This window comes from Cyprinus carpio, unplaced genomic scaffold, assembly GCF_018340385.1.
Source record: "Cyprinus carpio isolate SPL01 unplaced genomic scaffold, ASM1834038v1 S000006749, whole genome shotgun sequence".
Lineage (NCBI taxonomy): Eukaryota > Metazoa > Chordata > Actinopteri > Cypriniformes > Cyprinidae > Cyprinus > Cyprinus carpio.
The window spans coordinates 926,065-938,801 of NW_024879348.1; the positions used below are offsets into that span (position 1 = coordinate 926,065).

General features: G+C 34.1%; 1 protein-coding gene across 2 annotated transcripts; it reads right to left on the bottom strand.

Moving 5' to 3' along the window:
- Positions 1 to 828: 828 nt before the first annotated feature.
- LOC109052775 (tuftelin-like) lies at positions 829 to 11,113 on the bottom strand. Of its 2 annotated transcripts, none has more exons than XM_019070189.2 (11): positions 10,982 to 11,113; positions 4,797 to 4,892; positions 4,304 to 4,422; positions 4,154 to 4,217; positions 3,885 to 3,976; positions 3,033 to 3,143; positions 2,738 to 2,943; positions 2,230 to 2,335; positions 1,210 to 1,293; positions 1,032 to 1,123; positions 829 to 932 (listed from the first exon to the last, which is right to left on the bottom strand). In XM_019070189.2, exons 1-11 carry the CDS (start codon positions 10,995 to 10,997, stop codon positions 860 to 862), a joined length of 1,059 nt encoding a protein of 352 aa, XP_018925734.1. In that variant the 5' UTR covers positions 10,998 to 11,113; the 3' UTR covers positions 829 to 859. The 2 variants fall into 2 exon arrangements, with proteins under 2 accessions (XP_018925734.1, XP_018925733.1); XM_019070188.2 differs by having other exon boundaries at positions 3,885 to 3,974; positions 4,149 to 4,217.
- Positions 11,114 to 12,737: the final 1,624 nt, after the last annotated feature.

Below are 12,737 nucleotides of genomic sequence, written 5' to 3' on the forward strand. Positions count from 1 at the left end.
AATTGATAAATAAATAAATCTGGCATTTACCAGAATCTGTTATACCAGTTATATAAAAAGTAACATCGTCGTGCACATATTGTGAGGAATCTTAAATACTTTTTATTGATTAGCCCTTAAGATAAATACATATACCAGGTAAAATACAATACAAGAGAACTGTGCATAGCACTACAATTCCATCTACAGTAACACATTTTTCACATTTAATAAGAGATGGATGGAAAGGTAGAGTTGAGCACAGAATACAGTAACAGAAAAACAATTGTTCTTCAAAACACAATACAATTACAGTTCCCAAAGGGAAAAGACAGCTTTACAAGGTACAGTGAATTCAGAAATGTATATAAGAGTATATGCACACACACACAGATACATAAGGTCCATTTTAATCTATCTATCTATCTATCTATACATTTTGGCTTTATCATTTTATTCAAATTGGCTGTCAGTATAACAATATTTATACAATGGCTATATTATCCGATTCTATACATGCCAAAACAGACGTACTGACAGAACTGCAGGAAATGTGAATATCACCACTTACATCTACTACTATTAATAAAGTTGCATAAAAATGCTGTGTATGATCTGCAAATCTAATATACATGAGACATTTAAATTATTGTCGTATATACAAAGCACTGTGTGTATATATTATATATATATATATATATATATATATATATATATATATATATATAAAAAAAAAAAAAAAACTCAAGTGCTACTCGTGCTAAACAGAGAGATGATGCATAAATGTTGAGAGAAAAGGAATGCTTGTTACTTCTTCTACAATGTGTCTGTCACTCAATTAATCTCTCTCTCTCTTCCATCAGTTGCCTTCATCTGTTGTTCAGGACTTGATTTCGACCACTTTAATGAATGGCATAGACTTGTTTCCAGGGCTTGTTGGCATCAGAGGTTTGCTATAATACAAAATAATACATTGTCAAAAAAAACATGGTTTTATGAGGTTGTATAAATGAGGAGATATATAATAAGTATATATTATAAGAAAGAAATACCTGTAGACAACTTTGGACCCCGTGTCTGAGTTATATGGTTTAGACACTTGGTTGCCCAAATAAAACTCCATCCGGTCATGATACTCTCGATTCTGTAGGACACATTTGATATGTTACAGTCACACAGTGAAAAGCAGAAAGAAATAAAGCGGCTCTTTGAAATCACTCAGACACTGACCTCAGCTTCGAGGAAAGCCACCCTCTCTTTGAGGTCACCGATCAGCCGGTCTCTTTGCTCCATTATGGTTCTTGAATTTTGCACCTGTTAACATATTTGGACATATGAATGAATAAATGCAAGCACTTATCACCCTTAAACTGATTTTAAGGTTTGAAATAAAGTTGAAATAAAATTTGTACAACCTACAGAAAAATTAAACGGAGCTAGATTTGCATAATGCTTTGCTTGTATTTTTGATTTCAGTGTTCATGGAGGAAGCCATTATGTGTAACATGAGATCTAAAGTGCACCGATGTTGAGCAGCAGGGAAATGACGGCATCTTTCATTTATGACTGAGGTTGAGTTTCACTTCTCATCTCTGAGCAAACACTCTATATAAATGCACAACCTGTTTGTTTTTGAAAAAAAAATTTTTTATCTATCTTAGAGCTGCTTTATAGAATTTTATATAAATATAAAATGTAAATATTTTAAAATAAATACGTTTTAAAAAATACAATTACACTTAATAAATTCAAATGTTTTTTAAAAAGTCAAATAAAAAAGTAAAATATTAATTTTATTAATAGTAATTTAAAAGTACTATATATCTGAGATGCTGTACAGCAGAATGGTGAAATAAGATTTAAATATTTAAAAATGTTTATATAAATACATTTAATAAATTAAAATGTTTTTAAAAAGTAAATCAAATTAATTTGTAAATATTAAAATATAACTTAATTTTATTATATTCTATTAATTAAAAAAAATTACTTTTTAAAATTATATTAAATCATTATATAACTTTATTAATAAATTAAAAAGTACTGTTTAAATTATCATTGATACATTCATACATAGCCTCTCTCCTCCCACCACTTTTCCATTTTTCATGATCCAATCATGTCCCGCCCTACATTTTTTATCACTGAATGTTTCACATTACATATATAAAATGGTTTGCAAATGTCATTTAGTGATTTGTCTCTGTGATTGGGTGTTTCTCCAAATATCCTGTGCACAGTAATTATTACCTGTTCGATCATGTTCCTGACTTTCCTTTGTTGACTTTTGAGCATGTCATCTAAGTTGTGGTTCTTATCCTTCAGAGTTGCCAGCTCCTTTTTCAGTTGTTCAGACCTGCAGTACAGAAAACCTGTAGGTTACACGTGTACACACTCACAAATGACACTTGCATGCAACACAGAAACAACTGCATTAGCAACGTAGAGGGTGAGTCTATTTCTAACGTACAAGAATGAGTCAAAGTCGAATTCCATGTGAGAGGCGTGACATTGAAAGATGAGTTTCTATGGCAGCAAAATGCAACTTAACAGAGTTGCAATTAGGCCAACTTATTGCGTACTAAATTGCAGGTGGAAAATAATTAAACGAGCCAAGGAAACGATGCATTATGTACAGCTTACTAAATTGCAGATGGAAAATATTTAATGTAGCCAAGGAAACAGCTAAACATATGAGAACAATGCATTATGTATAAAAGAACAGTAGCAATTTGGATAAGCAAAAAAGAAGCCTGACCTGTCCTCACTATCGGTTTTCTTCAGTCCTCGCAGTTTCTCAAGTTCAGCCTCATTAGCAGCCAACTTTTCTCGAAGTGTGGCATTTTCCAGCTCCAAACCACGCATGAGCTTCTGCATCTCTTCCACTTTTTTGCCCTGTTCCTCCGCCTTGGTTTCTGCCTTCTGCCCCTCCAGAAACCGCCGCTGATGTTCAATGTTTTCTGCCTAATGAAAGTTTCAAAAACTAAGGTGCTCAGACACATTATATCACAATTATATTAATTTCCCTGGTATTTTTTAATGACGTTTCTGACCTGGAGTCTCTCTTTCTCCTCCTGGTGTCTCCTCTCCATCTCTTGCAGACGAGCGTACAGATGTTTAGTGACTTCTCTCAAGGCTAAAGTGCTTTCATCATCCTCCTGGCCCTGTACAAACATAAGAAAACTTTAAAATTGCTCCAATATTAAATATATTTCTTTTGCTTTCCTAACCTTTTAGCATATTCTTTATATAACTGGTTTAAATGTGGGAGGTTTAAAAAACTATAAAAATATAGTAATAGTTAATGTCTTGAACAGAAATCTAAAATTATTATTATTATTATTTAATAAGTAAAAATAAACTTTCTGTGCACGGAAGGCACTATAGGTGTATAGTTGAAGGCTTGTTTACTGAGCAGCCACAAGTTTGGCAATTGCTGCTCCCAAGGGCATCATGTCACGGGTGTGACTTTTCACAGGCAGAAGCAAAAGGTTAATGTGCGTACGCTCCCAGATCTCAGCACATTACCACGAAAACAAGAACGAACAAAACAGTAGTAATGTTTTTTTATTTACAAATGAACGTCATTGTATCTTCATTAAAGAGTATAAACTGTATCTGCTACTTTGTGTCCATTATCTTCATTATTTGGGACTCTGTACAAGAGAACAGGACTCTCATTTTCAAACAGAGAAGTTTTCGAGATTGAATGATAAATACCCTTAATGGAGGAATAGTCACAATACGGCATTCAAACAACTGAAAGGTGATACAGCGAGTGGACTGAATGCTTTCGCTCTCTTTCTATGGGAGTGTCTCTGTTTGTTTGTGTTTGTGAGTAGCTTATACATTCTTGCTATTAAGGTGTGTGTTTATAATGGTGCAATGTATGACAAATAGTTTACCTGATGTTTAGAGTGAGAGCCGTTCACAAGTCCATTGGAGCCATTGGCTTTGCTGACAAGTACATCAACTTTAAAGCCATTGGATGGAATCTAGGGCACAAGATGAGACAGTTTAGAGACGTTATTTGAAGAAGAATGTAAAGCATTCCAAACTGATGAGAAAAATACAAGCAACTGAGGAAATAACTGATACCTACTTAAAAAAAATGAATAGTGTGTATACTGATTTAGTGAAATTCATCTGAACAGGTGACAATATAGTACCTTATTATTGTTGTTATTGTTTTGCCTGGCTGCCATTTGCTCTCGCAGAGTCTTCAGACAGTATCTCACCTGACGACAAACACAACACAGATTATAAACTCACACAAATCACACACATTTTCCATGGTTAATGAGTGGGCGGTAAAAACACTGACCTCTTGCACCTGTGCAACCTCATCAGTCAACATCTTGACACGGTTCTGCTTCCTCTCTTTGCAGTCTTCTACAACAGTTGATCCTCTGCTCTGTGGATTTGGTGCTTCACTCACAATAGCTGGTAAAACAAACAAAGGGGTCATGACATTCATTTGTAAACTGTCGCTCTGTGTAAAGTCTGCTGAGGTTTTAAAGGACTTAGTTGAAAACAGTTGTGCTGCTTAATATTTTTGCTAAATATCTTAGATGGAAGTTCAAAAGAACAGAATTTATTTTAAATAAAAATCTTTTTGCATGCTTCCTGAATAAAAATATGAACTGCTTTAAAAAAAAGTCTCCTGAGCCCTCTTTTTTGTAAAATGTACACATTAAAGGCATCTGTAAACTTGCAGAAAATTGGTTTAAATATGGAAAGTTTAATGGTTTAAGTACCTTATATTTTAATTAATTAATTTTTTTTTTTTGTCTGTTTATGGAGGAAAAGGTGTATACCTGTAAGATTTTCTACTACGTCTCGACGATCCGATTCTGTAGTTGTGCAGTGACTCCTGCGATCTTTCTGTTTGTGCAGTGACTGCTGCGATATTTCTAAGCAGGATAAAAAGAGAAAAGAATGAGGGTGTGAAGAACAGATAATTAGAGAAAGTGAGATTAGGAGGGAGACGAGTTTCCAAAAGACACCGGAACAAACCGGCAATTAGACGAAATAAAAGCCCAATTATATTCATGTAATCTCCACAGCAAACAGTCACATGTAATGAAGATAATGGAAACATGAGAACATGGAACATGGAAACAAAAAATCCTTCTTTAAGGCTATGAGACATTGTAAAAATGAAAGATGGAGAAGTGAAAGCTCAAAAAAAAAAAAGAATTGGGGAAAAACATATTACATAATTCAGTATGTAATCTGGCAATTTAAAGGTGATGTAATCTTTTCCCTGCTAAATAGCTTTCTGATACCTTAGCTTAATATGCAGACGAGGATGAATATGGTATTAGTAGGCTGATTTCCCAGAAAGAACATAAATGCTGTGACGCTATTGAAAACATTGACATATTTATGTCTGAGCATTACAAGCAGCCCTAAACATCGACAATGTCTCAACCAATGACACTATAGGTTTAGAACAAAGCTACCTGTTTGTCCAACCAATGGTAGACAGAGGGAGTGTTTGGGAAGCCTTTACACAAACAGTCGTTATTTTTGAAAAGCTCTATACATATCAAACTGTCTCCCTTTCAAAATGTCAAAACTGATTTATGAGTCATGACAAAGCATTTACAATTGCAAACAAAGGTTTATTAATGTATTTAATCTATGGTTTACTGCAAATAAACTTGTTTCTGCAGACAATCAAATAACATCTGTTCTGTACAGTCGAGAGGAAGTGAATACATCTAACCGAGTCAACAAGTCCATGCAGGAGAAGAAGAGAAGAAAGGGGTCTGATCCTCTGGGATGTGACCACAGACAGCAGAAAGAGATACTGAATAAAAGTGAGATCACTCGCGCAGACTGCTGATTCACTCCACTTCCAGCTACATCACATACCAGCGAAGGGTGGAGGCGCGCTGGAGAGAGTCTCTGTAAACAGATGGCAAGCCTTGTATGGTAAAGGTTGAGGTTTATTGGCTTTACCAGGTTAGTATGAGCTGCCTCTGTGAATTTTATGATCCAAGAGATAAGAACACCTTTTTGGGGATTAGCGTCTTAGTGAAATGCTTATGCTAGTGTGTCATCGCCGTCTGGGTCACTGCTGTGTGTGAAATACCAGAAATGTTAAACACACAGCACGAATGTAATAATACACTACAGGTCAACTAAATTATCTGCTGACCAGGTTAATAAAAGCCTCAACTGATACAGTGACTAGCTTTCCATTAAATGCTGTAATGCTGCTGTGGATGTGAAGTATACTGTAGGATATATTAAAAGCATATTACTAATTAAAATTCATTAAAAGTGACAGTAAAGTCATTTATAGTGTTACAAATGTTTTCTATTTCAATTAAATGCTGTTTGTTTGAATCAAAATACATGATTAATCAAAAAATCCTGAAAAAATAATCACAGTTTCCATAAAAATATTAAGCAGCACATTGATAATAATAAGAAAAGTTTCTTGAGCAACAAATCAGTATGTTAGAATGATTTCTGAAGGATCATGTGACACTGAAAACTGGAGTAATGATGCAGAAAATTCAGCTTTGCATCACAGGAATAAAATTACATTAGAATATACATAAAAATAAAAAATGGTTATTTTAAATGGTAATAATATTGCTGTTTTTGCGACATTTTTGATCAAATAAATGCAGCCTTGGCAACAACAACAAATTTTACCGACCTGAAACTTTGGAACATATGTTTATTTCTGATATACACTTTTTATTATTTTGTTTTTTAAAAATCCTAAATACAATTATTTTATTGAATTCAATATAAATGTGCCAACTTGCCACATATGCTGCTGCCCTATATAAAAACAATGTTATATATAATAACTCTTTGTTTGTTCCTTTGTTAAAGTCCGGTAAGTGAAAGATTAGAGTTTCAAACTCTTCAAAATTATATTTAAAATGTTTTAAATTGCATATTAAGTTGATATTAATTAAATATTTACATTTCATTAATTGTATTGTTACATGTTTGTTTTTTACATTTATTAAAAATGATTCTTTCTAAGGGCAATCAAATAGTTATAAAAGAAAAGCACTGCCCACTGCAAAACATTATCCCATGCAATTTAACATAACTTAGTCATCATAGTGATCACTAATGGCAATATAAGTCTTGCAGTTGTCCGTTTTTTTTTCTGTTTTTTTTTTTTATTATGAATTGATTTATTTTGACCATGCACAGTCTCGAATTTCCAGGACTTTCCTAAATCTGTCTGTATTCATCAGTTTGTGCTTCTGTAATTCTTTGTGTGCCTATACATGAAAAGCAGCACACATGTGCATATGCATAAAACCTTTAGAAGTTGCAATGAAAAATCATCAGCCCTGGCATGTTTTATCCTGCAGGCAGAGTGAAGAGGATGTGTGCAAGATCAGAGACAGAACAACAGCCTCGGGGTGAATCTGCAAACTGACACTCATGGCACATAAATACTCAGAGTACAGCAGTTCTGAAAAAGAACACTTTAAACTTGACGGAAAAACATGCAGCGAAAAAGTGCATTCTGGGGAGAAAAAGAGAAAGTTTTAATTGAACGCTGCCACTCCCCATTGCTCCTCACAAAAAAAACTTAATGTTCTTTTTTTGAGTGCACACACCCTCTCATTACCTTGAACATCTGTCATGCATCACTTTGCATTTGCCGTCATTATTTATTCTGAATCTGGTTAATAGTTTGTATCCTAATGGTTTATTCTTGGCGCCATTAGATCGCTGGCCCAGTCCTTTGATACAGTTACCCTCAAGGCAAGACATGAGCATGCACTTACAAACAAACACATTAAATTCTGCCTTTGACGTCAAGCTTTTATGAATAAGGAAGAAATGGCCTTCACATGAAGAAATACCAATCTCCTATTTGCAAACATAAGTAGTTTTAGGCATTTGTACAGGAATTGTTGCAATGCTGAATTGAGCAGTATCTCGACATTCACTAACAATTCAACCATAACACAAAATAGCTGTTCTAACAGTTCTTAACTTTCAAACAGACTCTTTATATTGAATCCAACCTGCAGGCTTCATTCCACAGCCTGTACAGTAGCCTCCACGGCAGTCCGGAGGTGTCCCATTACATAAGCCAGGACACAGAGATGAGAAATGTTGGAGAAAGCCCTGCAGTTTGCTTTGGAAAACCTGAATACACCAAAAACACGGACAAGTTCTGACCAGGCTGCGGTGTAAAAGCTTGTTTACTGTAAATGCATGGACACTTAAAATGATAAAGATCTATAAACAACTTATATGTGAACTCAAGTATGCATGCATTCAAAATATTAAACAAATATTCAATAATGGATGTTTGTCTGAAACTGTTATGAACACTGCAAAGAATAAAAGAGATCAAATCTGAAGCCACTTTAATATTTTTTTATTACTTTTCATCTGTTCTATGTGTGCTGCTGATTCTGTATACTGTGTTGCTTCAAGTTCTGATCCTGTGGAATTTGCTAGAAGGGTACATGCACTTGCTTTTCATTTTCGTACAAGCATGTCTGGCACATCTGCTTGAGCGAGTTAACAGTTAACAGACCAGAAACAGATGGATGGTACTAAAAAGTGTGGCTTCCAAAAAGTCTGGGAATCTAAACTAAGAATTTAAGAAATAAACAACAAAAAAAAAAGTTTAGTATTTTGAGAAAAAAAGGTTACGTAAAAATGAAGAAAAAAAAAAAAGATTCTGCACAATTTCACTCAAATTGTTACATTTGATTAATTAATTTGTAATACTTATTTTTTAATTAGAAAAATGCAAAATGAAAGTCCTTTGGCACCCCCCTGTACAAAGTGAACTGATGATTCATAAGTGAACAGAAGTGGCAGGAATAATTAAAGATTTAACTTCCAAATCCCACCAACAAAACTTTCACAAAAACAAAAACCAACTAGTCAACATTTAAAGTGGTTCAAAACCTTTCATCATAGTTGTCCTAAAATTTAAAACCAAAATGCATTCTTGTCTTAGAACAACTTTTATAAACTTTTTTGATCCACTTCAAATGTTGACTACTGTACACACACATCCATAAACCCTTCAGGTGCAGAACTGAAGTTTACAGAAGGTGCTTGATGCACATCCATGCCAAAAAAAAAAAAAAAAAAAAAATCTCAGTGGGAAAACTGCCGCAATCTTCTGTAATTAATACAGTCAGCCCATTAAAATCTGTACTTATGCATCATCTCATGCTAATATGCAGCCTCTTCTCATGCAATGTTATTAAGCTATCTTATGCAAAAGCGTGTTCAGCCTTTGTTCAGTCGGAATGCCGATGTAATATTGTAGGTTCCTCAATGTTTCTCATGTTGCGCAACTTTATTGTTGGTAATGAGAAACTTGTTTATCAATTGACATGATCCAAAAAAAAAACAAAAGCTGATCGTTTAAGTGGAAATAAAAATGATAGTGTCAATTTTCCTTGGAGGTTTATGTCAACGCATGCATGTGGCTATGTGTAGCAATGTGTAGCAAACTCCTTTTTATGATTAGCATATTTCCAAAGTATCAAAGGGTTCGCGGATCAGTATGAAGAAAAGATGCTACAAAAACAAATCAAAATTGTCTATTGAATTTTTTTTTTTTTTTACTATAATACTCACCACAAAGCCCCCAAAGCTTGGAACATCATGAGGGTGAGTAAATGATGACAATATGTATTTATTTATTTATTTATTTGTTTGTTTGAAATATCTCTTTATGCATTCTGAACCATTCTATCCACCTGCTACACTTCACTTGAATAGCACCCCAAATGTCTTGGCATCGTGCCCTTAACAGAAACCTGCAAAAATTCCACAAATGTGATATATTAATATAAAGAGACAGATTCTTCTTGCATGTGAATTTGCATTGACATAAAGGCGACTGCTAGATTTCACACACACATATCTCATTCTGAAAGGCCATCTCACACACATCAAAGGCATAAAAAGGTGTTCAAATCCATAAGTGAGGATACCAGCTACCTCAAATATCCTTTTTAAAAGAAATGACCTCATCTTGCTTCCCAGAGCCACTGTGCATAGTTTGTGCCAAGACATGAGCTAAACTCAATGAGTCAGCAAAGTACACAAATTAGATAATACTGGTCAGACTGGGTCAAATCAGCCATCCCAGACTGTTATCATTTGGAAATGATGCATACATTTTGGTGCTCTTGACAACAACCTGCAGAATTTGCTAGAAGCACATCAGCTTGTGAAATTCACATTGTTTAAAATACATTTTGCATACAGTCTACATGGCCTTTAAGCAAATATGTGATTATATAATCATAAATTGCTATATAATAGTCAAACTCACTGTGTTCGAAATGGTTGCCATTACGATTTTATATTTCCACAGTTTTCAGTGGAGTGATATATGAAATTACATACACCGATGCCAGCTAATGGTCATAAAGAGAGATAAACTAATGAGTCAGCCTGTTACTTTTTCCACACAGAGGATATGAGCAAACATAGATGGTATCTGATACAATATATAATCATATAAACTATCATCACCAAACCATGTCACATGGTCAGTCATAAACTTTCAGTGCTTAGTTGGTCCATTTAAAAATCACACAAATATAACCATTGAACATAGCCTAAAATATACACCAAACACAACAGTAAACACGTTAAAAATATAATTACATGGGAACTTTTGGTTTTTCTGTCCTAGTACAGCTAACACTTATTGGTTAGGACGGAACGCAGGCAAGCCACAAACATTTTTTTTTTTTTTTTTTTTTGTGAAATGCTTAAAGCGTAATGTTGAATTGAACTTTTCCCCCAGAAACAGTTTAGCCTAAAAAACTATCACGACCCTCTTCCATTATCACGAATGAAAAGTAACAAACATCGGGATTTCCCAACTGAAGAAGAAAGTAATAAATCTTAATATTTAGTTAAATTATTTTAAATAATAATTTATGTAGTTTATGAAGTTTATCATAAATACTGCTCAACAACAGAAATGAATATACGAACAAAAGGCGTTCAAGCTTACCTTGCTGAAGATACATGCAGACTCTCTGCTCTGTACTTGCGGCATGTGTTGTTCTGGTGACTCGTTTCTTGAGAAGAGGCTGGGTTTTGCCATAGAAGGCGAGAAGGCAGGGGTGAGTCTCCAGCGGTCCAGCCCTGATCCGCCCTCAGCGTTCCCTCGACTGCGCCCCCTACACGACTGCTGCAGCACGCGCATCATGGAAACCGCAAATGCATCGTTATGAAACAACAGTTTTTTTCTAGAAATAAATTGTCGAGGTATCAGAACAATTAAAACCAGTAATGCACATAATAAAGACAAGGTTACTCCAAGTAACTAATTAATTTAGTCCTTTTCCTCAATAGTCGTAAACATAAATGAATTGGATGAATGAATTTTACTATTTTAACACTGACATGATGACAGCAGTCAGATTAATGAGCAGATTAATAAAAAAGCTCATTTAAAAAGTGAAACGCGAAAGCATTCCAATGATCTACATAGGCAGAACTGTACATGATACAAATACTGTATACTTTATTATTGCTTTCCATATTGAAATAGCTTTATGTATAGGCCTATTTAACTTTTTACTAGCTTCGTACAATTGACGGGCACTTTTAAGCTTCTTAAATTCTGAAGGTTCGCCGCTGTATGTTCATTTTTAATTAATGAATTCAATCAATTAAAATATGCATGGGTCTATAATACAAAAGGAGGATGATATTTATTGCTTTATTTACCTAGTTTGCCAAACCCTGCCTAATAACATTACAAAACATGAAGTTTACAGATCTAAGGCGTCAAAAACCGAAGCATGGTCAAGCGCCTCTATGAAGACGCCAAAGGTGCCCCTTTGGCGTCAAAATTGGCACAACACCTGTCCTGAACGCACATTTTCAAAGGAGAATAACTGACTGTAGCATTGTTTTTCAGATAAACAAGTATATTAACTTAGCATGTTTCTTAAATATCTGCAAACATATTATGATATTTTTATGCTTTATTAGAGTCAAAAGCCTTACATACAGCATCTTTAAGCATGCTATTTGTAGTAAAACCGTAGTTATACAAATTGTAAACAAAAATAAACATAAATAACATTTAATTTCTCTGTGATCCCACATTTGCCCATTTTCAATCCCCATGTATTCTATACTTAATTGAACTGCCCAATTTCCATTCATCACTTTATTAATTTGCATGCATGAAATTAATGTAAAATAACCTGCCAAAATTTACATAACCTCAAAGCCGCAAGGATCATAAAGATGAATACATTTTTGATGTTTGTTTGTTGTATGGCTTCTGCCATCATTTGTTGCCTGCCAACAGTCAAGGCAAGGGAGGCAGAGTCTCTTTAGAGAAAAAAAATACTGGATGAGAAAGATATAGATATTATAAAAATAAACAAAATTTGACATTAAAAAGAGTACTAGATTTAATAAATTAACTGTCCAACAGCGACACCCGCTGGTGAAGTTAAAATAAAACAGCTGAACATCACTTGACAAATAACATATATTGTTTGTATTGCTACTGCCTTTTGTTATTATTTTGAAAGAAATGTAAAAATACGTAAAAACACTATCTTGAAAAAAATTTTTTTGCTTTGATAAACAGAATGTTACATAGTGTAAAAATACAAAATATAATTGTTTTTAACCTTTTTTATGTAGTGTTTATTTAACCAGAGAAATGTGACAACAGTAAGGTTATAAGGATATACACGGTGTAGTTTTTACTGAGCAAACAGCAGAAACGGCGAGAAAGAGCG

What these genes read in the sequence shown, in the direction of transcription:
- LOC109052775 (XM_019070188.2), bottom strand. An exon ending in ACAATAACAACAATAATAAG is followed by an intron (nt 3,975 to 4,148) that starts GTACTATATTGT and finishes CTTGTGCCCTAG; the next exon opens with ATTCCATCCAATGGCTTTAA. An exon ending in GCTCTCACTCTAAACATCAG is followed by an intron (nt 3,144 to 3,884) that starts GTAAACTATTTG and finishes ATGTTTGTACAG; the next exon opens with GGCCAGGAGGATGATGAAAG.